Below are 23,994 nucleotides of genomic sequence, written 5' to 3' on the forward strand. Positions count from 1 at the left end.
TGTGGGTCAAAGAAAGAAATACTAAATGTGCAATCTTTTGCCACAGTTGTAACTTAAAGATAAAATGTTATTTAATATCAGATAAAGATCAAAGCTCAAGTTAGATCATTGGGAGAGTATTTAGCCCATGCATCTCTGTCTTGTAGTTTTTTTTTGGCAAGAACTGAATAAACTTTTCTGCCACTTCTCTGTTTTAAACAGATTCCCTTTACTCCCATTTTTCCTTTGTGTTGCACAAATCCTAATAACTTACTGCCAAATGGCTAAGGGCAAAAATAAACAAATAAGGTTCAAGTTAAAAACTTTGCAGTGTTTTTATAACATCTAGGGAAAGAAGGGAAAGGTTGTGCCCATTTACTATTCTGCAAGATCTCTAAAATTTTAGCCATGTTACAACTGTTCTCTCATTAGTAGAAAGTTGGTAAATTTAAGTAGCTTGTCATATCTGTCCTCCCTAGGCTACAAAAAGGTTGAAATCAAATATGATTATCTGTTGGGAAGCTACTTTTCAGCTACCTGCTCATAACATCAAAGTTTTTATGAAAATGAAAGTAAGTTTACCTGAAACCACATTAGGAAAGTGAGTCAGGCTGTTTTGCTTATCTCCAAGGCCTCATTCAACTAACAAATGTTTACCCAAGTTCTCAAAATATTTGCACCAACAGTTCCGATAAACCCAAGCATACCTTACACATTATTAATCTATTCCCTTCAGCCTTCTAGATGTGTTTATTCCCAAATCTACCAGATCCTCAAATAACTTTAGGAAACTTCTCCAGAGTTAAACAATGCCACCATTGACATCAACTTTGTCTCCAAATGAGAAAGACTATCATTGTAAACATCATACATTGACAACCTGTAACACAGAACTATTCGTCTATAGAAACATTCCCCCAAAAATCAATCATATGTGTCTACAAGAGCCAAGATAAGATCATTCATTATTCTGCCTACTTCCTTTATGACTTATAGGGCAGTTCATCTTATTCTGATTTACAAACTGAGACCCATGTAAACTGAATGACTTACTTGCTCTTCATTACTAAATTCCACTAGGTCAACAACCCAAACTCAACTGTGAGATTTTTCCTACACTAAGAGACAATAATTCAAGAAATGGTCTCCAGATTCTGCTAAAATAATCTAAGGGAGACTTGTGTTAAGCATTTGAAGGTGAATTGTGTGGCTTGCCAATAACATTACACTCAAATATCTCCAAGGAACCAAGCTCTCACACTAACAATCAGTAATTAGAATGTGCAAAAATAAAATCACGAAATGCCAGTTTATACCCACTAGATTGTCAAAAAGTGTAAAGTATGACAAAACCAAGTTTTGTGAAGACACACACTGCTAATGAGAGTCTAAATTGCTATGTATACTTGGAAAACCAGTTCACATTATCTTAATGTTATAAATAACCTATGACCCAGAAATTTACCCTAGAGAAACTGTTGAACTTGTGCATCTAAAGACATGTACAAACACAATCATAGCAGCACTGCTTTTACTGGCAAATACTGAAGGTATCTCAAATATCCATCAACAATAAGAATTTAAAAGGGTAGTGGAATTGTGGAATGGTAAAGAAACTATAAGCACAAAGTCACATTTCAAAAATATGATGTTAAAGAAAAGAAAGGCCAAAATAATATACATTTTTATAAATTCTTAAAACATGCAATGCTAAATACTTAATTTTTAGGGAAGCATTCATGTGAAGCAAAGCATTTTTTAAAAGGCAAAAGGATAATAAATACAAAATTCAGAATAGCAATGACCTCTTAGGGCAAGACCGGGAGGACACGGTATTGGGGATAAAGACACGGAATCCAGCAGTAGAGACAGCCTGCGGTTTCTTTAGCCATGGTGTGCTTTGGTTCTTCATACTCTCCATGTTACATATATTGTATTCTTTTGTGTTCTTGAAAGAATTCTTAACATTTTTAAAACAGAGTGTGGGTAGAAATTATTGATAGAATAGAGTGGGGTGGGGAAACTATTGCTTTTATTTGGAGGTTATTGCATACTATTTTTTTTAAAGCATGCTTATTTTACATTCCCATAAACAAAAGCTTTAAGAATTTGCCTCCTCCAAAACTGCGTTGGGGGTTGCGGTATTAGGGTACACTTGCAGGCCCTGAAATAAAACGATCTTCCTTATAATTTTGCTCCCACTTGTGTATAAATATTTTTAAGCATGTATGTACCCTGAGATATACAAAGAAAATTTCTGGGTAGATTTAGGATAATCTACAGCAGTTATCTCTGACAACTAGATTCACTTTTAATTTTATAATAGAACTTACTGTCTTTTTATTTTACTTTAAAATTTATTTTATTGTGTATCTTATTTATTTTACGATATGACCTTTATATTTCTAATGAAAATATATTTTAAAGAAGTCGGGAGGTGGGAGATGAATGACGGGGGGGGGGGGGGACCCCTGGGGACTTTCGCATTGGGCACACCGCTCCTGCAGCAACCACATTTGAGAGTTGTTGAACCCACCTCCTGCATCCTGGTGTGGACCCTGCCAACCGGCGGGACTAGCAGGGGGCGGTGGGCGGAGACGAGCCCCAACCCGCCGCGCACCTGCGCGGCTGCCCTGGCAACCCGGCCTTGCTGTGCGTGGCGGAAGCTCACAATCGACCTTATCGGGGTGGCTCCCGCCCCGCGCCCCCTGCGCTCACCACCGCGCGCTCTCGCGGGGCGAACCCCGGGCCAATGGACACACACACCCCCTTCTGTGCAGCTCCGCGCTCTGGCTGGCCTGCTCTGTTCCTAAGGACACCACTGACGTCCGGGTGTTCAAGCTGGGCTCCTGGAGGCTGAGGTCGCCGCTGGGGTAGGCGCCAGGTGGCAGAGAACGAGAGCTGGGGCCGCCGGGCGCCTCCAGGGGCCTAGGCTCGTCGGTACGGGGACATCAGTGACTCCTGATCACCCACACGACTGAGAGGTGAGTTTAGCACTTTGGTCCCTGCCATCTGGCCTTTCCCTTGAAATTACATCTTTCCCACCCTCCCCTCCGGATTATTCTGAGACTCAAAACTGAAAGGGACAGTTAAGAACCCCGTGCCTTCTCAAATGCACACCGTGGCTTGTGGGTGAGTTGAGACCCATAGGAGTTTAATTAGCCACAGTGAGCCTGCATTGAGGGACTTTGCTAAACCGCTTTACAAGGATTAGGACATTTCCTCTTCACACAGCCCTCTCAAAGTGGAATCTGTTGTTATCCCCATTTCACAGATGAAGAGACTTAAGTACAAACTACATGGGTAACTTTCCAGGTTTGTCCAACCAGTTTGAATAAATTATAATGCAGAGCAGGGTGTATCACAAAAACAGATTCCTCCACCTCCAATCCTACACACTTTCCTCTCTTCCAAGCATGTCTTCTCTTTCTGAAAAACACCCTTGTCTCACAGACTCCTTTGAGAAGTTGATGAGCTCCATGGATCTCTCCCCACAGGGAAAAAATGAACATGGACACCTCCCCACCCCCTCCCCCCACACAGATTTTCATATTTTAGAGTATTCAGACCCAAGCACAGACCTCAAGTCAAGGAATCCTGTTCTATTCGACTGTTCTGGTACTGTGCACATAAATAGTTAGATGGGGGTGTACCGAAGTGCCACGGGGCCATGCTGAGGTAAAATATACATGCTGGGGCGTGGTGTATGTGACAGCTGTCCTGACTCAGAACTGCTGCACAATTGACGAGCAACCCAGCCCTAGGGGACAGGACTTGTTATTTTCTCCAGTGAGGCGAGGCTCTTGGTCAGTCTTGGCGTTGGTTGTGAAGGACACTGTATAGGGCATCTTTCTTAGCCCAGCATTTTGGGGCTTTAGCTGGGAAGGGATATAAGCCACAGAACTGGCCCACAGATTGCTGAATTCACCATTGTAGCCTGATTGGATAATGTCACATGCTGCTACTGTATTTTACTCTGTATGAAATGCACTTTCTGCTCAAATTTTTGAGGGGGAAAAAAAAGTGTACACATTATACATGGGTAGTTCCTGAAATACCTTGTATCAGTTCTTGTGTTTTGTAATTATTTGTCACATAAAATTTCTTACACTATAATATGTTCAAAAATAAATGCTAAAATTCCTTCATAATACGAAAACAAGTATCTGTACATAAATAAATAAAAAATTGAATTAAAATGAGAGATTTTTCCCTAAAAGTTTGGGCCAAAAACATAGGCGTGCCTTATGCATGGAAAAATATGGTAATTTTTCAGGATGGATGCTATCAGAGTCACCAGTGAGGTCACTGATTGGGAAGTCTCTGTCCACACCAATGAGGTGGCATTGATTCAGTACCACCAATAAATTATTTAGGAGAATGACATTTATTCCATGTAGGATGTACATCTGTATGCAGCCTGACAACACTGCACCTACCAGAATTTGACTGATGGTAATAGTAAAACTGGCCATAACACCAGCTAAAGTAAATCTCACCAAGCATGCAGCAAAGGCCGAGTAGATGACTTCGGGACTCATTGGGAGCCTATTTATACACATGATTCTAATGAGCTTTCTCACTGGTTTCCTAGTCCACACATACTAGAAACAGATTAGAGGGGAAGAGAGGGGCTACAGCAAACAGGACAGTAAAGCCACAAGCCGTGTGATGGCTGATGTCTGAGCAGGAAAGGAGGAAGCACAAATAATAAACAGCAGGCAGAAGAGTGAGGAAAAAGGAAAGACAAGGCAACAGCATGCATTTGATGGCGGTGGCCATTCTTCCCACATGAAACTTCTCTTTGCTTTCTCCCAGCCTGAGGCTGCCTGCAACCCCTGAAAACCCCACAGCTCCATGTAGACCAGGCTCAGATGTCTCCCCTGAATTGTGTACCCTGTTGCCTTGGGGATTCTCATTCAGCATGCCCAGAGCCTAACCAGCTACGCTCTCTCACCAGTCTGGGCCCCATCCAGGCTACCCATCTCAGGCACAGGTAGCCAGTTGCTCAAGGCAGAAGCCTACAAATTTTCTTCTATTCCTTCCACTCTTCAGTCTTTTAACTTTTGGTCATCTATTGAGCAAACTTTTATTGAATGACTCATGTGAGCCAGGTTCTGGCTGGTGGAGAAATAATGGTCATTACAATTATAAAACTTCTGTTGCATGAAGACTATATACTAGTGGGGAAGATATATAACATATAAATTGAATATACCTGTATCTATACATCTACAGATAGAGAAATACTTGATTTCATTATGAAGAAAATAAAAGAAATGAAGTAACATGGTGGCATCAGTTTTAATGGTGAGAAGTGCCCACCAATGGAAATTATGAGCAAAGGGCACTTCCAGGCTGAGGGACGAAGACATTCTAAAGGCAGGAGGGAGCTTTTGTTCCATAAACAAAAAAAGGCCTGTCTGGCTGGAGATCACTACTTCAAGGGGGGATTGAAGTGAGGTCTGAGGGTCAGGAGAAGAGAACTGGGGAGGTCATCATGAAGGGGTTTTTTTTTTCCCTGATTATTAGGGAAAGATATTGAAGTGCTTCTAAAAGATGATCTGCAGAGACTGTTCTGACATGAGGTAACGTTCTATATCTTGACAGGAGATTGGGTGACAAAGATGTATGCATTTGTCAAAATTCATGGAACAGTACACTTAATACTTACACATTTCATTACCTATTCAAAAGACCAAAAAGAAAAACAAGAACTGTAAACAAATATTGATCTCCAGATAGGGATATGTATGCTAGACTATGTTCGCAATATACTTTGAAATGGATCAAAAAATACAGTGGATAGATGTGTGATAAAGCAAGTCAAACATTAATGGTAGGATCTCCATGGTGGATATATGGGTGTTCAATTTTTCTTTATGTTTAAAAATAGTTATACTAAAATTTTTGTGGGTGGAAGCTTGTCTGATCTTATCCGATCTACATTTTTAAAAGATTTTTCTGGGGCTGAATAGAAAATGAGCCATAGAGGGCTATTGTGGAAGCAGTGAGACAAATTAGAAGTCTAGCAATGATTTGTCTGAAAGTTGATGTCAGGAGGTAGAGTTGACAGGATTTGCTGATAGACTTAAAGAGTAGGGAATCTGTGAGGGAAAGAGAATGAAGAGTAATTCCTAGTTTTTAACCTGAGTAGGTGGATGGATGATGATGTACTGGAAACAGGGAGAACTGGAGGTCTGGGTGATAACAATAGTTCTGCTCTGGACATGTTAAACTTAGATGCCTATTAAACATCCAAGTGAGAGTGAAGGGTTGACTGAGAGATATGTAATTTTGAAGCTCTGGGGAGAGACAGAGATGACTTTATCAATTTAAGAGTGAAAAATAAGAAGCTTCAAATTGGGATAAATATCATCAGGTGGCATATGATCACAGGGGAGTGTCTGAGAATAGGGAAGGGTCCTGAGGCCTTAGTCCCACAATTAGACTTCTAACAGCAGAGGGGGGGACCAGCAAAAGAAACTAGGGAGGTGGGGGAGTGGTAAGGTAGGAGGGAAACAGGCAATGGAGATGTTATGGTTGTCTAGAGAGACACAGTTAAAGAAGGAAAAAGTGCTCAACAGCTGAACTCATTACCATAGGGAATGTAGGAAAGGGAGCAGGCTTGTAGTGGGGAAAAGATGATACAGTTTCAGATTTTGTAGTAAGATTGAATCTTTTCATTGCAAATGAGAGGAACCCAGCTAACTAGCTTCTACCAAAAGAAGGTTGGGGGAAGGGTGTTTTTACTCATGCAACCCTGAACAGTTAGGTGGTAGGTGACTTCTAGCACAACTGAGTCCCTAGTGCAGCTGCTGTCCTCAGTCTCAGTCTCTCCAACTCAGTCTCTCTGCGACAGCCAACATGGCTGCCTGCAGCTGTGCCCTGCACCCCACTGCTTAACTACTGGGTAGAAAGAATAGTCTTTCTGTGCAGTTCTGGTGGAAGGATCCCATGGGATGCTGATTTGCTGATGTCTTTTCTGAGTATATTCTTGAGACATTCACTGTACCTAGGGAGAGTGTTCACTCACACAGGCTAAATCTAGGTCATAGATCCATTCCTGTCATAGGAGACAGAAGGAGTATCCCCTACACAAAAGGCTGAGGTAGAAACTTGTCTGATCTTGCCTGATCTGCATTTATAAAAGATTTTCCTGGGGATTGAAAAGAGATTGGACTATAGGAGGCTGTTGTGGAGGCAATAAGATAGATTCGGGGCTTGACAATGATTTGGTCTCGGTTTGTTTTGTTTTTTGTTTTATTTCCCCCAGAAAAATAAATGGAGGAAAGTACCTAGCCTGGAGGTACCTGGCCTGGCCTATTCCTCAATTCAAAAGATTGGTACCTCATTGTCACATAAAATGACAAAAAAAACTATTAATATCTCTTTGGTATCTCACAGAACATAGGAGATTCCCATTTCTAATGAGCACCTCAAAAATACTGCATGTTCTTTATCACATGTTTTAACTACTAAAACCTGTATAGCCTCTCCATTGTGGGGGACATGCTGGTACAGAGCCACATAGTGGGGAGCTCAAGTCCTCATTTTGGCAGTTTTGTTGGCCTCACCTGGTTATTAGGTAACTGGGAAGGCTGTGTGGAGCAGGGAAGATTAAGTGAGATTGATAAGAAAACTACATAGTATACATTTTAATGGAAGATTAGTTTTAAAATATTTTAACTTTATGCTAGTTGAAGATTTTTGTATTTATATGTAATTTCTATTATCATGAAATTAGTTCCAATCAATTATGATAATAACATTTTATAAGAAACAGCCTCTCTTCTTTGGGAAGGCTTAAAATATTATTTAATCAAAATAAACTTGACATAATTAACTTTGAGTTACATGTTTTCGTTTTCGTTGTGTGTGTGTGTGTTTTCTGCTGTAGTATTTGTTTCAGTCCACAAAAGCATTTTCAAGAACCTGGTCAAGTATGGCTTTAGCAGATCGGAGACTTGAGAACCTGCAGATCTATAAACTTCTTCAGTGTGTTCGGAACAAAGACAAGAAGCAGATAGAGAAGCTCATCAAACTTGGTTACCCTGAGCTAATCAACTTCACAGACCCTGTTGACGGACTCAGCGCTCTGCACTTAGCCTCTGTTTCCAATGACATTGATATGGTCAGCTTTCTCCTTAGCCTTGGTGCTCACCCTGATGTGCAAGACCGAATGGGCTGTACTCCGACCATGAGGGCTGCAGACCTGGGCCATGAATTGTCCATGGAAATATTAGCCAAGGCAAAGGCAGATATGACTAAAGTTGATAATGAAGGAAAAGGTAAAAATCCCAACATTCTACCTGGCAGGTGCAATTTTTTTTTTAGCCAGAAATTAATAAAGTGGACTTTTTTGCTTTCCAGCTTTAGAAGTGAATTATTCCTGTAACATAAAGATACTGACTCCCTACAGTTTGAAAATGGTATAGGTAAATCTTAGGGAAACCAGCTCTGAGAGTTTTCTCATTTAAAAAGAAAATTAATCTCTGTGGGTAAAGGGGACTAAATGGTAATGGGGAAAAAATGCAATAAAGATTGAATTTAAAAAAAGAAAAAGAAAATTAGAATTCGATTAATCTGTTAGGTGGTTTTGCTGAATGTGGAAAATTTTCAACATGATACATGTTGATATTATTATAATCTTAATCATCCATTATAAGACATAAAATCTTGTTTAGAGCAAAAAAGGGAGAGCATTTATTTTTCTTTCTTACATTTTATAACTTGGAGTAGTAGTATTAGACTTAGGAGTCTAGAAGGATTTTGTCTCCTCTCAATTGCTGTCTGATGTAGAAAGGAGTTGGTTACTCTTGGGAATTTGAAGGATTATGGGGGATTCCAGCATAAACTCCAACTTTCCGAGGTCATTTTAAATAATTTGTAAATATGACTTGAAATTTAAGACATGGATGTAATTTCCAGGATTATTCAGGAGACATAGCCCTACTTCCCCACCCTATGCTCTCCGTGCCCCAATCCCATCTCAAGACCTTGGTCCTGGAGCCTCTTGTACAAACAACCCTAGGTTCCAGCAGGCGTTGACATAGCCTCAAGAAAATCACTAGGAAAATTACCACCAGGCTTAGTATAAACTGGTAGATTTCATGAGTTGTCCTAAAGAGTTGCATCAGTGCAAGCTGCTACCATCAGCCCCACAGTAGAGAAATAAATCCAACTGTATAATATTAATATTTTCTGATAGGAACAGAATCTGCTTTTGTAACTGTCTCCAGTGACTTCCTAAAAAAAAAAAAGGAGTAAACAAAGATAAGAAAGAAATACGTAATGGTACCAGGTAACAAAATAACCTTCAGGTGCATTAAGTGGTCAAATGTGTTTTAAAATGTCATATCCTAAAAACAACAACAACAAAAACCCACAGAAGCCTTTCTCAGCTCTATCAGGCTTATTTCCCAAAGTGTGTTTCATGGATCGCTGAATCACTGGGATGTTGATAAGTGCTACATGCAAAATTGGTTCCACTGTCAAATTCATTAGAGAAAGATTAGATAAAACGAATTTAGGCATGTCAATTTCACATTTGTCAGACAGACTAATGATGGTGACATTTTCCATATTTATTTGACCATGAAATAGTTTCTCCATATTGCATCTCCTATACGTGGAGTTTTGTCAAATATACTTTGGGAAACACTTTAATGAAGAACAGTTTACCTCCTTGAGTTTGAAACAGATACCAATCACTAAGAAAATGGGTTGAGAAATTGTATAGCATAAAAATCTAAAATTGTAAAATTAAAACCAAACAAGGTAAAATGAGAAACAAGGTCAAGTGAATATTTGTAACAAATGTTGACAGCCATATGGTTAAAATTTAAGTTCATTGAAACTAATGTTAAGTCTGTCAAGGTTCTGGGAGATGAGTGTATCAGGAAACAATATGACAAATCACATAGGAAGAATTCAAAATATACAATGAAACCTGAGACAAATACACAATCTTGTTTTAAACATAACTTTTGTTAGTACTGCCCTATTCTGCCTTGATTCTACATAACCTTTGCTGTGCCCACTGCACCGAGTGCCTTGTCTTCCCCACATCGTGAACCTAGCTCACTTCGCACATCCCTCAGTTTGGCTGCCACTTGCCGAACTGTGTTGTTTATTCCATACTAGTCTCTCTGTCAGAACATCCCATTTTCCAGGGACCAATATTTGACTCACTGCACATTGCTTCTAAAGGATAAGCAAACACTTAAATGATTAAAATACTGGACCTTTATAAGGATGTGGGACATATTCCATGCCTACACTGTACTTTGTCTTTCATTTTGCAGAATATGAAGAAGGTAAAACTCTAAGCCACACTTGCTTGTGAAGTGTGGAGTCACAGGTGGAGTTTCTCTTCTGTTTCTTTATCTTGGTGTTTTGGGTTAGTTTCAGAAGGAAAACAAAGACAGATATGGTTTTGCTCCATCACTTTTACTAGCTAATTATGGATTTTAAAATTATTCTTTTTATCTGATAGAAATATAGAGAGACTATTAATACGTATTCTTTGGGGATTCTATTTTTCTACAGGTATTTTGTTTCACTGCATTTTACCTACTAAGAGGCATTATCGCTGTGCATTGATTGCCCTGGAACATGGGGCAGATGTCAACAACTCTTCCTGCGAAGGAATCCCAGTATTCCTTAAAGCCTGCGAAAAAGCACATGATGTTAAAGAAATGTGCATGACATTTTTGGAAAGAGGAGCCAATCCAAATGCTGTCAACTCAGTATGACTATTCCTGTGATTATAAATATTCATTTTTTTTAATTATAGAGTCTTATCAGGGTAATTTTTGCATTTAAATATGGTAAAATTATTCTGTTAGCGTACAGACAGTTCATTTCTATTCAAAATGCTTTAAGTCAACATACTTTCATTATATTTATACTACCATAATCCTACAGTCTATTTTCTATCATGTTTGGAAAATTGTTATTTATTATATATAATGTCAAAAGATCATTTTAGAAGATAAACAAGGTATCACTAGTGCCTAATAAAATTTTTATCTTTTTGAAAAGAGAATCTGTGGTTATGCTGTTTTCTTTATTCATTTTGCTCCCTCTGCTCATTTGACTAATTTTATTGAAATTTTTTATATTTTAATTGTTATTTTGAGACAATAAAATCAGCTTTTCTTCTCATTAGAAAGCTCCTGTAACCTAATTTTAGCATGTATTTCACCCTCTCTTCTCCTTTTATGCTCTACAATCTTTGCAAGAGATCATTTTTCACACAGGGACATCTGGTGTGAACTTGACTCTGATTCTGGAATTCTACATGTTGGATATTCACCCATTGTACTGGCTTAATTTTTTTTATTGGTTCCATAAAACTAATAAAAATGTAGAGAACTAAACATGACAGTGACTCTAAGGCCAAATGGATTTAGATCGTAGTTACACTGAATACGACATTTAACATGACACCTATAAACACCATTTGATCTGTTTCATGTCCAGTCCACAGGTCGCACTGCTCTAATGGAAGCGTCAAGAGAAGGAGTGATAGAACTAGTTCGAGGGATATTGGAAAGAGGAGGTGAAGTGAATATATTTGATAATGAGAGACATCATGCTGCACATTTTGCTGCCAAAGGAGGCTTTTTTGATGTAATAACATGCTTTTTGCTTTAAAATTTGTTAAAAATTTTCAAAAATTTTAAGTATGTAGGTTGCATTAAGGCAGATTTTTTTTCGGAGTTATCTTGATTTCCTTTAAAAATTCTAAAATTTTATTTTTTAAAGATTTTAGTTATTTATTAGAGGGGAAAGGAGGGAGAAGGAAAGGGAGAGAAACATCAATGTGTGAGAGAGACGTTGATTGGTTGCCTCTCACACACCCCCAACTGAAGACCTGGCCTGCTACCCAGGCATGTGCCCTGATTGGGAATTGAACCCGTGACCCTTTTGTTCACAGGTCAGCACTCAGTCCACTGAGCCACATGAGCCAGGGTCCAAATATTATTTTTAAAAACATATTCTAGCTCTTTATTCAACTGTATCTGCTTGCTAATTTATACATTTAATAATACTCATTTTTTTCTGAGTTGTTAACTATGACAATTTAAAAGTTTTACCTACTGAAGCTACTGTATTTTATGCTTCTTTACATACTATAATCTTAAAAATATGATCTAATTGTGGGGAGAACAATGCCTATATATTCTGATCCCTCTGATTGTTGTGTGCATCTAATGACGCACCTAAATTTTAAACTCTAAGTATTCTGAGTGTCTGGACATATCTAATAGGTCCAAACAGTTACATTGCAAAAATAGGAACCGGTGCTGGCCTTACTGTTCAAAATTCTGAATGACATCTAAAATTTCTTTACTCAAATTTCTCTGAGTTTTAACAGTTAACATTGTTTTTGTCATTAAGTCTTTTCCCTGTAATAAAAATATGCATCACAAAAGAAGTTACATTTGCTAAAGAATTTGCTTCTCTGATGATGTTTGCCATAGTCTGATGCTTTCTAAAATTGCCTACATTCACCAAAATGGTAGTGCCCAGCTGAATATAGAGTTTTTTATACTCTAGAGTTCAATGTTGTTTGATAGAAATTTTGGCAATGATAAAAATGTTCTATAACTGCTGTTACTATAATACAGTAGCCACATACAGCTATTGAGTGCTTTAAATATGGCTAGTGAAACTAAGAAACTGTCTTTTTAAGATTCATTTCCTATTTAATTCATTTCAATTTAAATAGCCACATGTGGCTAACATGTAATGTATTGGATAACACAGGTTTAAGTGCAGTCTTCATTCAGTAAATGTACATTCCTATTTCTCTACATTATCCACTGTCTGTTTTGCAGATATTGAAGCTTCTTTTTGCCTACAATGGAGACGTGGGGCTGATTGCAATGAATGGAAACACACCACTTCATTACGCTGCCATGGGTGGTTTTGCAGATTGCTGTAAATATATAGCTCAGCGAGGTAAAACTATCTAGCAATTTTATGCTTAAAGTATTTATGATTTACCCATGTTGTAGATCACCAATTTTCAACCTCTTTATCTCCTGGCACACATAAACTAATTACTAAAGTATATATTTTTGCCAATCTGATGAAAAATAGGTATAATTTTGATTCATTTGCACTGGATGGTTATTGTGTTGGCTGTTGTCATTTTCTTTATTTAACAACCTTAGCGGGGAAGGGTTCAGTGCCCCTGACTAAATAAATAGTCAGGTACTACATGTTTTAAGAATTCTTTTGGCACGCTGGTAGACAATGCTGTTGTAGATAAGTAGAGACTTTGGGTCTGTCACTTGTCAGTTCCTTATGTTTTTCAATAGCCAACCTCACTCATATATGTAGAAAGAAAATTGATTTTTTTTCTTATTCTACTTTCTGTGAAGTCATGAATCTGGTATTAAAAGTGATAAAAATCCATTTTCCCAAATATTTTTAGGTTATTGTTAAAAATCTAATCATGAGTCAACAAATTATTCTAAAATGTTTATAGTTATTACATTCCTTTTTGAAAAAAAATAAACATCCATCTAAGCAAGGACAAACACTGAAAACCATGTCTTTTAATCTTAATTATTTTATTAAAAAATACTGTATTATGTCAAGTGGAAAGATAACTTTTCTGGATGATTTGAAATTATGGGAGAAATATTGGGAGAAATATGAAATAAAAATTTTCATAGAAAATTTGAAATATAAGTAATATTCATTATTTTAGCCTTTCATGTAGCTTTTTAAAAATAACTGTAATTTAGGACTATATGTTATGTAGTCCTTAAAATGATACTATTAACTAGTTAAATTTTAAGAAATGGATCAATTTGGTGTTAATCACATGCTAATTGAATGTACATTAAAATTTTAAAGATGGGACTTCATTCTGCTGAACTTTATGGTAGTGGTTTTCTTTCTCCAGTTTATGAGAAATAGACAAAACTTAAAGTTTTATGATTCTATATTAGAGCAGAGAAAATGCCTTTGTTTTGCTGTCCTCAACACAGGCACAAAATTTCAGAAGTCACTGGGACCTGGAGATCCTATGCTGTACCCACTAATATTACAAATAAGACAAAAGTGCTTGCATAACTAATAGTGCAATGAGACTGATGATTCCTTCTCCAGCCTCCAAAATAATCGACACCTTTAACAAAAAAAGAAAGGAAAATGTATCAAATGCATATATCGTCTCAGTCTAGTTTTCAAAGCTGTCACAATCAACAGTTTATTCTGACATTTCATTTTTAATATGGTGTATTTCTAAAAACTAAAGACCTGCCCAGATTGAGACAAGCTTCTTTAACTTATACATGTTGATTGTTTTGTTATTGAGACAAACATCACCAAACATGTACTCTATTGTTCACATACTCCTGAAACAAAGTCATGGAAAGCAAATTGAGAAGCAAATGGCCAGAGCTTTGACTATGCCAAAGGCCTCACCCTATCATACAGAAAACATTTATCTTCCTGGTAGAATCATAAGACTAGACTGTGGTTTTAAAACAAATGTCTGAAAATATTCTGAGTTCTGTGTCATGTTCAGAAGTACAACAACATCACCAGATCCTATGTGGGTGACCCAATTTCATAGCAGCAGTTACCAGTTAAATTTCCACCTTTAAAATCTTTGATCAAAATCAGTTAGAGCAGCAAAAAAACATTAGCAATAAAATGCTCATTTCTGAGTAAACTCTGTGGGTTTAGTCTCTTCTATGCTTCAGTGTAAAGGCTGCATTCTTTTCCCACATTAAACTATCTTCCTCAATACGCTCTTCTTTTGCCCTGGTCCTCTTGCTGGAGCAATTTACAAGTCCCTGTAAACAGTGTGAGCACCATATCCAGGGACAGAGCAGGGGACTTGGTAGTAGTTCTCCCGAAGCATGCGCAGCACCCGCCCCGTGGAGAATTCCTCTAATGAAACTTTGGCTGCTGGTATTCTCCAGCACCAGCACCTAAAGTTGAGTATCTTGGCCACAGAGGAACTTAGTTCACAAAGGGAATGAATGGATCTTTATTTACTAATCATAAAGGAGGAGAGAAAGTCTTGCAAGTCAAAAAGAAAGGAAATAATGCCTTCAGATCTTTAAACTGAGATGTTAACCTTTTATTCACATAATGGTTCTAACTAGGAGAAAACTGGGAGCAGAAAAAGACATAAAGCTGCTTTCATGATCTTTGGATCCGTAGTGCTGGGATAAATATAGGAGTGGCATGTGAAGTGGTAGATAACCCTTCAGACAGCCTGAATAAGCAAAAAAGCTCAGTAAAAACAGCATACTTGGAATTAGTATGGAATCATTATGCTACAAAATTAAACTATTAAGACCCCTTCTCAATAAGTCACTGTTCTTAAAACTGTCCAATATAGAAAATTTAGGATCTTCATTGTCTCACTACATTTTTTTCTATCAATAAGAAATTTATTGGCCTGAGTATAAAATTTTAATTTTTGACAATACTAAAGGAAGTATTAATCTTGAAAAGCATTGGTGATTAATTTTCTTTTTGGCAAGGGATAAAACTATAAAGTGTTGAAGAGGTATGTTTTATTTCTACATGCAGCTGCCTATATGTTTTGGTTGCTACAGATACTGATTGGGTAGCAATTATTATAATTATTTTTGATTATATGATGTTATCAAAGCAATACAAGAGTTTTCTAGAGCCAAGACACTATAAAGAACTTCTTTATAATCTGACATTTATATACGTAATAGACTTTTAATGTCTCAAGACACTTATTAATAGACAACATAGCCCTCCTGCTAGCACTAAATAGACATCCCCTCACCCCCTGATTCACAAAGTTATTTTATTTAGAGACTACTTATATATAATTTTGGTCTAATGAATTTAAGTAAGGAACCAAAAAGGAAAATGAATTCAGTATATAAGTTGATCAAATATAATACTGGGATCCTTTCAGATTTGATGAACAAATTACCTTTTCCTCTGTTAGTGACCTTACCACAAAACAGTAGATCTACTTATATAAATGACATAAATTGCATGGAGAATACAGATAAAATATGGTTTTAGATGGCACAGAGATTTATAGTCATAGTCATTTAAAAAGAAACAGGCCATTGTTCGACATTCTGAGTTCTAAGGGCCCGTTTAAGCTACCGAGTCCAGCCTCTCCCTGAATTCCATTGTCACACTTATTCTTTTCCTGTTTGACCTCAAGACTCCTTAGCAACTGCCCTAATATGGTATTTATTTTAAATATCTATAGGTGTTAATGCCCTAATTCTTCGGGGGGGGCAGATAACGTAAACTGAAAATATCTCTCTGAATTCACCAAAGCAAAGCACAAAAATAAATAAGTAAATAAATAACAGCTTAATTTTGTAATTACAATAGCTAAATATGCTCATCTCTATATATGCATAATTTAGGGACAAATTTTTGATTAATCATTTGAACTAGGAAAGCAGTTGGATGAATGTCATTTGTAGAGCCATGCAGGTGCCTTGGCACCATTCATAATAATGATGCTTCACATTTTAGGATGTGACCTGAAGTGGAAGAATTTAGCACATAAAACGCCCAGGACTCTGGCTAAGGAAGGTGGCTTCAAAGCAGCAAGCAAAGAAATAAGGCGGGCAGAGCGAATTGCTAATAAACTGGCCCGGCCAGGAGCCAAAAATCCTAATCCACTCTGGGCCCTTCGACTTCATGATTGGTCAATAGAATATGAGACTTTCCTTCGGGGAGCTTTTTCATATGTGGACAGGGGTGACGGGACAGTCAGCAAGGAAGACTTTGTGATGGTGCTGGAAGAGAGACAAGAGTTAGTCAACTCAGAACAGCTGTCTTTCATAGCTCATCTTCACGAACAATTCCGGGGAGGAGGGATCAATATTAATGATTTCTTTAAGGGAACCAGATACTTAAACAAGTCTTATGTCTTGGGATCCTATGGGCCTAAGAAAAAGAAAAGAGGGATGGCCAAAAAGGCAAAAAAAGGCAAGTTCGTTTTACCCCTCCCAATCTGCATCATTCCTGATGATGCATTTCCACGCCGGAGTGATGGTGGGCCACCGTATTACATGATTGAAACCTACAAGAATGTAACTGACTGCAGTCGGTTTAATCGGGATCATCCACCAGAACATCCCATTCAGGATGACTCTGCTTGGTACATTGATGATTCAGAGAAAGCATATTCAAATATTAATTTTATCACCAAGGCAGGAGACCTAGCTTCTCTGAAAAAGGCATTTGAATCAGGAATACCCGTGGATATGAAGGATAATTATTACAAAACACCACTAATGACTGCTTGTGCAAGTGGAAACATAGATGTGGTCAAGTTTCTTCTTGAAAAAGGGTATGTTTTTGGTTGGGTGGGGTTTAAATTTTCATGAGTCTTTATATTTCAAGGAAATGAAAGGAAAGCTAAGATACATTCAACTGCAGAATTTTAATAGCACATGAAAGTGCTTCACTCCTGAAGCCTAGACTATAGGTAGATCTTATATGGGAAACCAGGCTAATGGGAACAAGAGTGTGTGTACACAGAGTGGCTTGCCAGTAACAACTATGCACAAAGTGAAGGCCAAGACGTTTTCACTCTGGGAGTAGAAGATGACTTCTGATTGGGTATCACTGTCCTCCCAAAAGAAGTTATTTTGGTCTCAAAGCCTTACCTAGTTGGTGTGGAGTTGCTTTTCATTTTATTCTATTTTGTTTAAAACTTAAAAAAAAATTATCGTGGTAAGAACATTACATGAAATTTAGCCTCTTAACAAATATTAAGTGTCCAATATAGTATTATTAACTATAATGAGAATATTGTACAATAGATCTCTAGAAGTTATTCATTTTGCATGGAGTCACTTTTTAATCTGCCTCTTTTTGTGTGTGTAGGGAAATCTCAACAAAGTCCAAAAAGTGAGAGGTTGGCTATAATGACTGAGGACATGTTCGATTCCCTTTTCCAGAGATAGCAATCTTTTCCTTAGTTACTGTGTAAATATCTTTGAAATATCAAAGCATAATTTTTCATTTAACTTTTTAATATAAAGCAATGACTTGGGTTTAAGTCCTTTTACCATAGCTAAATAACCTGGGATAAGTTTCTTAATTTTTTTGTGCCTCAGTTTCTCATTTTAATAATGGGCCTCTAATGGGACTCAGGTCACAGAATTTACTGAAGATAAAATTAGTTAAAATGTGTAAGGCACTTGTTAGCACAGTAATTGCATACTTGAGAAAAATCATTGTTATTACTATAAATTATGTCAAAAAAAGAATTCAAATTAGTATATTATCAGGAGAGAGAATAAAGCAACTATAAGGATTCAAACTTTTGGGCAGTGAATCTTTAAAAGGGACTAAAATTTAAAATAATGCTTAGAATTTTAATGAAGGTGCATTTAAAAAATTTGTAACATGCTGAAATAGACACAAAAATGGAGTAATATAACCTATTTCCTGTCAGCTTTTATCTTCATTGGATTCAGTTTTACAATTTTTGATTTTTAACCTTTGTAAAATCATAACCCCTAGGACCTTTAGTGCCATTTAAAACTAAACAAAATGTATATATGTACACAAAATTAAGACTACCATATAACGCAGAACACTTGTCAAGAAAAATTATGACACAGAATTTAACTTTACTCAGAGCTTTCTTGGTTTACAGTTGAACAAGTTGATAAAATTCTGTGAAGGCTTACTTAGCATTTTTAGCCTCCAGTGTGTGGAATAACCCATATTTTTATCTTGTGCATCTATCTTATCTTTTAGGGCTAACATTAATGCAACAGATAATTTTCTGTGGACTCCGCTTCATTTTGCATGCCATGCAGGCCAACAAGATATTGTTGAGCTTCTTGTTAAATCTGGAGCCATGATTGATGCAGTTTCAATGAACAACTCAACTCCTTTAAGTAGAGCCATTGAGAGCTGTAGACTGGATACTGTCAAATACCTACTTGATATTGGTGCTAAATTCCAGTTGGAAAATAGAAAAGGTATGTGTTCATCTTATTGATGGTTAGGGTTAGAAAAGGAGGATTTATGTTTGATTTCAAACCCCATCTGATTCTACTCTTGTGGGGCCACATTTTCGCCTGAATTACTGCTGCAAACATAAGCCTGAGTTACATGTTATGGAAGTTTGTTTTATACTCAGTTCTTTGCAAATCACTAGTGTTAAAAGGCCAATTCTTTATATTTACAATCTTTCATGGACTGATGCTTTTTCAAAGTACAATAAAAAATGATTTACTAGGAAAAATGAAGTGAAAAAAAGGCCCCCAAAATACAAGCTCAAACTCTTAAAATTAGATTCAAATAACAGAATACTCATCTATCAAATTGCTAGGCAAATTTCTAAATACTTACTCTTAATTCCTGAGCTTATGTCATTGTGAGCCAGTAACCATTTTGTTTGTGGATGTCCCCAGTGTGCAGACCATGCCTTGAGTTAGTTATCAGATTGTTTTAACCATCAGTCTCTAATAGCTGGCATAGTTTAAAACCTGTGCATTTGGATTTCTTCTAAAGCTGGACAAAGTCATTTCTGAACTGAGGCTCTCCCTAGGAGGTAAATGGAAGGCCTACCTTATAAATATCACAGATGAAGAATAAAAATTCATTTGATAAATATTTGAGCTCCTTGCTTCCAGGTGTCCTTTTCTTGTCGTGGAACTCATTGCTTCCTTTGACAGAAGAGCATTATACCTCTGGCTGCTCCAGGCTATCTCTGAGGCATGGGTAGCATTGTGCTAGGCCTGCCTGAGGACATTGCTGGTGCCATAAATCCTAGCCACCTGCATAGAGCACTTGTGACCATCAGGTTCCCCAGGCCTTTTAAAATATACCTCCTTACATGATGGAAAGGGGAAGACAACATAAAATTTTCAAATGAAAGGAAATGTGCTGTGTGGAACAAGAACCAGCAATTAGATATCCAAAATGTAATCTGCCACTATTTCCTATTGACTTTTTAAGATACATGCTCAAAAAATTAATAAGAAAACAATGTTTTGCCAGTAAATGGCATTTTTATTAAGATATTTTAGAGCGGGGCCCACCTTTGAGAATGTTTGATCTAGCTCTGTGACCTTACACATACCATTTGCTTTAGAAATACCCATACTAACACATGCTTAGGGCTGATGTGCTAAGGTTTTTCTACATGGTTTATTGTTGATATGCTTATTATAGCTCTTAATTTATGTTTTAAACAGGGCACACTGCCATGGATATTGCAAAGGCATATGCTGACTATAGAGTTATTGATTTGATTAAAGAAAAGCTAGATAACTTGCCAAAACCAGCAGAAAACCAAAAACTGAAAGGCAAGCCACCTCTTAGAGTGAAAACTGAAGGTACTGAAAGTAAGAAAGAAGAGGTAAGAAAAGCAATTGGTTCCCCATTAGTAATAGAAATGTCTTAAAAACTTGTTGGGGAATGGGGCATTGTTACATACTTTTACACAACATGGGCCAAATAATAAGCAGTCTGTATTTTCAGCACTATTATGGAACACTTTCCTAAAAACCTAGCAAGAAAATTACCATTACTGAAAAATCTAGTAAGTATTTGTTGCAAACAGAATCTGTACAAAAACCAAGTTGGTTCACCAAATACAACTAGAATGTTGAAAAAAGAACTGATATTGGATATATACATATTTGTATATGATATATATGTATATATTATATGTATATTTGGTCCTGAATTATACAGATTTGATGAGATAGCCCTAAAGGGAAGGAGAATAACCCTTATGAGGAATGAAGTAAAGCATGTTTTTCCTTCATTTTGGTCTTATATTCTTTCATTACTCATCTTATACTACCCCTGCCCAAGGAATTTTAATGACTACCACGGAACCCTGGGACATGGGGACACTTGTAACATTGGATATCATGCAATATGACTCTAGATGGTTTAAAGCACCAAACTGACTGATCCTGGTAATCTGGAGTAGCATGGATGCCTCTAAACTATCAGGAGAAGTTTGAGGTTATTGCTTAGGGTGATTTCTGAGACATCCAGGCTTTGTCATTAGCAGGGAAGCTCCAGATGCATTTCTAGGCTAGACGCTTCTTTTAGAGGAGCAAGAAGATCCCTGGGAGATTCTTGCAGACACCTGACAAGGGATGAAATTTAAGAAGGAAAAGCTTTAAAATTATCAAGTGGAAAAAAATAATGTAGGTAGTAGGAAGTGGACAGAGTGAAGGGATTGTAGTCAGATAGTAGAGAGTAACAAACATGGATGACAAGATTAAGATGGATCACAACTAACCTCAAAAAAAAAACACGCAGTACTGCCAGAAAATTGAACTATATGGAAGTCCAACAACTAAGGATTTAAAGAACTATTCATCCAGATTGGTAGGAGGGACAGAGCTGGGGAGCCAGGGTGGAGAGGATGCAATGTGGCAGAGGCAAGGTAGCAGCAGCAATGGCTGGCAGAATGAGTGGTCCCACACTCTCGTGTAGCAGATAAAAACTACAAGGGACAACTGGGGAGCGAGTGATCCCAGCCCCAGGCTAGACCACACAGCCCAGAGTCCCAGCACCAGGAAAAATAAAGCCTCATAATTTCTGGCAATAAAAACCAGTGGGGGCTGATACAGTGGAAGAAACTGCCAGTCTCTCAGGAGAGTCCGTTTAAAGGATCCACACCATCCTAGGACCCACCCACTCTGGGATTCAGCACCAGGGCAGCTGCTAGAAGGGCATCAGTCACTTGTGGGAAAGGAGGGGAAGTGATTGAAAACAGAGTAAGAGCCGAGTAAGTGGCACTGTCCCCTCTCCGACCCCTCCCTCACATACAGCACCACAAAGTGGCGAAGTGGGCTGCTCCACCATCGCCAATACCTGAGGCTCTGCCCCTTGCAACATAACAGGTATGCCAAGACGGCTCTACCTAACACAGAGAAATAAACACAGGGAGGCTGCCAAACTAAGGAGACAAAGAAATGTGGCCCAAATGAAAGAACAGATCAAAATTCCACAAAAAATAACTAAGGGAAACAGAGATAGCCAACATATCAGGTGCAGAGTTCAAAAGACTAGTGATAAGGATGCTCAGAGAAATCACTGAGTATGGCAAATGCATAAGGTAAGAAATTAAGGCTACAATAAATGAAATAAAGAAAAAATCCACAGGGAACCAACAGTGATGGGAAGGAAGCTGGGGTTCATATCAACTAATTCGAACATAAAGAAGGAAAAAAAACAGTCAATGAGTACAGAATGAAGAGATGAGAATTCAAAACAACAAGGAGAGAATAAGAAGACTCTGGGAAATCTCCAAATGTGCCACCATCTGAATGATAGGAATGCCAGAAGGAGAAGAGGAAGAGAAAGAAATTGAAAATTTATTTGAAAAAATAATGGAAGAAAACGTCAAGGATGGATATCTTGAAAACTTACGAGATCTGCCCCTGAAACTACTAAGTAGAGTAAGGCAAACTAATTATTTCTCCCTACCCAAAGTTAAAATAATATTCTATTTCATTTCAAGTTATGTAGTAGCATTTTTAGTTATTATTTTTCTGGCTTCTGAGTGTAATGTAGAACAACTTATAATATTAGAGTGTATATAGGTTTATGAAATTGATAGGGTTTTTTTTTTCTGTTTGCTTCCAGGAACCACTTTCATCAGTTTATACTGTACCTCCCATATTGGAGGAAAAGAATATGCGTAAGGGTAATGTGGTTCATCTCAATTCATTGATTACCAGTGGTTATACCAAGAAAGTAGATATCACATTTATTCCACGGAGGGTAAGTACTTTGGAAAGAGTTCATAATGTGGTATAAATTCGTAATGTCATTTTTCAAATACTATTCATGCAAAACACCCAAACAAATGTCCGAAGGTTATTTTTCATAGTTACTATTTAAAGGCGTCCTTTTGCCAGGTCCTGCCGCTTCTGACTCATTAAGTCCATCCTTTTTGGCTCCAAGTTATCTGGCTTCTTCTGTTAGTATTTCTGTATTGACATTTTCATTTTCCTTCAAAGACTAAAGTCTTCTTTGGTCAATATCATTCCCTATAGCCATTTAGTCACCAAGTGCTATAGACACTTTTTCTTAGTACCTTAGATGCAACCCTTCCTCCTTTTACTTGCTACCAGCAACTCCTTAATTTGTAGGGGCTTCCCACTAATTAAGAGTGGGTGTATTGAGTAGTTGTCTAAAGCATCTACAATTAGAGGTAGAGGCATCTTTGGAGAATAAGAGTGATCTTGCCAATGCCTATCAAACCATGCTGAAAAAGAGACTGCCAGTTTTCTCTGCCTTCTACTATGAAAATAAGTTTGATTTACCCATAAGACATAATGGTAGTAAACCCAAATGATCTTCTAATTCCATCGCTTTCTGGTTTTGACATCCTAAAAATGAACAGCAGCTGGCCTAAAGGTCATCACAGAGGTAACTAAACAGCACTTCAGTTGTCTAGATAGTCATCATCAGAAATAGCGATGCCCATGTAACCACTGACATCATGTAAAAGGAAAAGGAAAAAAGAGTTAACATAGATTTAGAAGTAAATTTGATAGTTTTAAATTAACCATATTGAAGATTCTCTGGCAATGGCATGTTTATTTGCTGTCATACTCATACCTGCTCTGGTTGTGGTTGTTTGTTTAAGACCTGGAGTCCTGAAGCCACAACGGCAGAGCTGATCAGGCAGAGGGAGCTGAGGAGGGAGAGGTTCACTTATGAGGTGGACTTTGAAGACTTCATGATGCCCTTTCAGAAGAACATCACAGAGAAAGCTCGCGCATTGGAAGCTGCTTTCAAGAACTAAATCACAGAAGTTGCATCTTGGGTTAAACATTTCGAGACCCAAAGGTCAAAGTTTGGAGAAAGTAGATATTTCCATCAAAGCTAAAGCAATCCACAAATTATGTATTTGTAACCAAATATTTGTTTTTGCTTTAACAACTATAAATGTTATGAGCTGTCTGCGAAGATGTGTTTTATTTTGCAACGAATTGCATGTCAATTGCATTGCATTGCATCTGG

At 37.5% G+C, this 23,994-nt stretch overlaps 1 protein-coding gene across 1 annotated transcript; it reads left to right on the plus strand.

The window, feature by feature from the left end:
- Positions 1–2,877: 2,877 nt before the first annotated feature.
- Positions 2,878–23,776, plus strand: ANKEF1 (ankyrin repeat and EF-hand domain containing 1). Its single transcript, XM_054573508.1, has 10 exons — positions 2,878–2,963; positions 7,880–8,270; positions 10,531–10,730; positions 11,467–11,616; positions 12,828–12,951; positions 16,501–17,323; positions 18,745–18,971; positions 20,193–20,356; positions 22,609–22,746; positions 23,618–23,776. Exons 2-10 carry the CDS (start codon positions 7,925–7,927, stop codon positions 23,774–23,776), a joined length of 2,331 nt encoding a protein of 776 aa, XP_054429483.1. The 5' UTR covers positions 2,878–2,963; positions 7,880–7,924.
- Positions 23,777–23,994: the final 218 nt, after the last annotated feature.

This window comes from Pteronotus mesoamericanus, unplaced genomic scaffold, assembly GCF_021234165.1.
Source record: "Pteronotus mesoamericanus isolate MK-2021 breed Mesoamerican mustached bat unplaced genomic scaffold, CSHL_Meso_final contig_25, whole genome shotgun sequence".
NCBI classification, from domain to species: domain Eukaryota; kingdom Metazoa; phylum Chordata; class Mammalia; order Chiroptera; family Mormoopidae; genus Pteronotus; species Pteronotus mesoamericanus.

What these genes read in the sequence shown, in the direction of transcription:
- ANKEF1 (XM_054573508.1), top strand. Translation starts at nt 7,925, where the DNA reads ATGGCTTTAGCAGATCGGAGACTTGAGAACCTGCAGATCTATAAACTT. An exon ending in AGTTGATAATGAAGGAAAAG is followed by an intron (nt 8,271 to 10,530) that starts GTAAAAATCCCA and finishes ATTTTTCTACAG; the next exon opens with GTATTTTGTTTCACTGCATT. An exon ending in CCAAAGGAGGCTTTTTTGAT is followed by an intron (nt 11,617 to 12,827) that starts GTAATAACATGC and finishes TCTGTTTTGCAG; the next exon opens with ATATTGAAGCTTCTTTTTGC.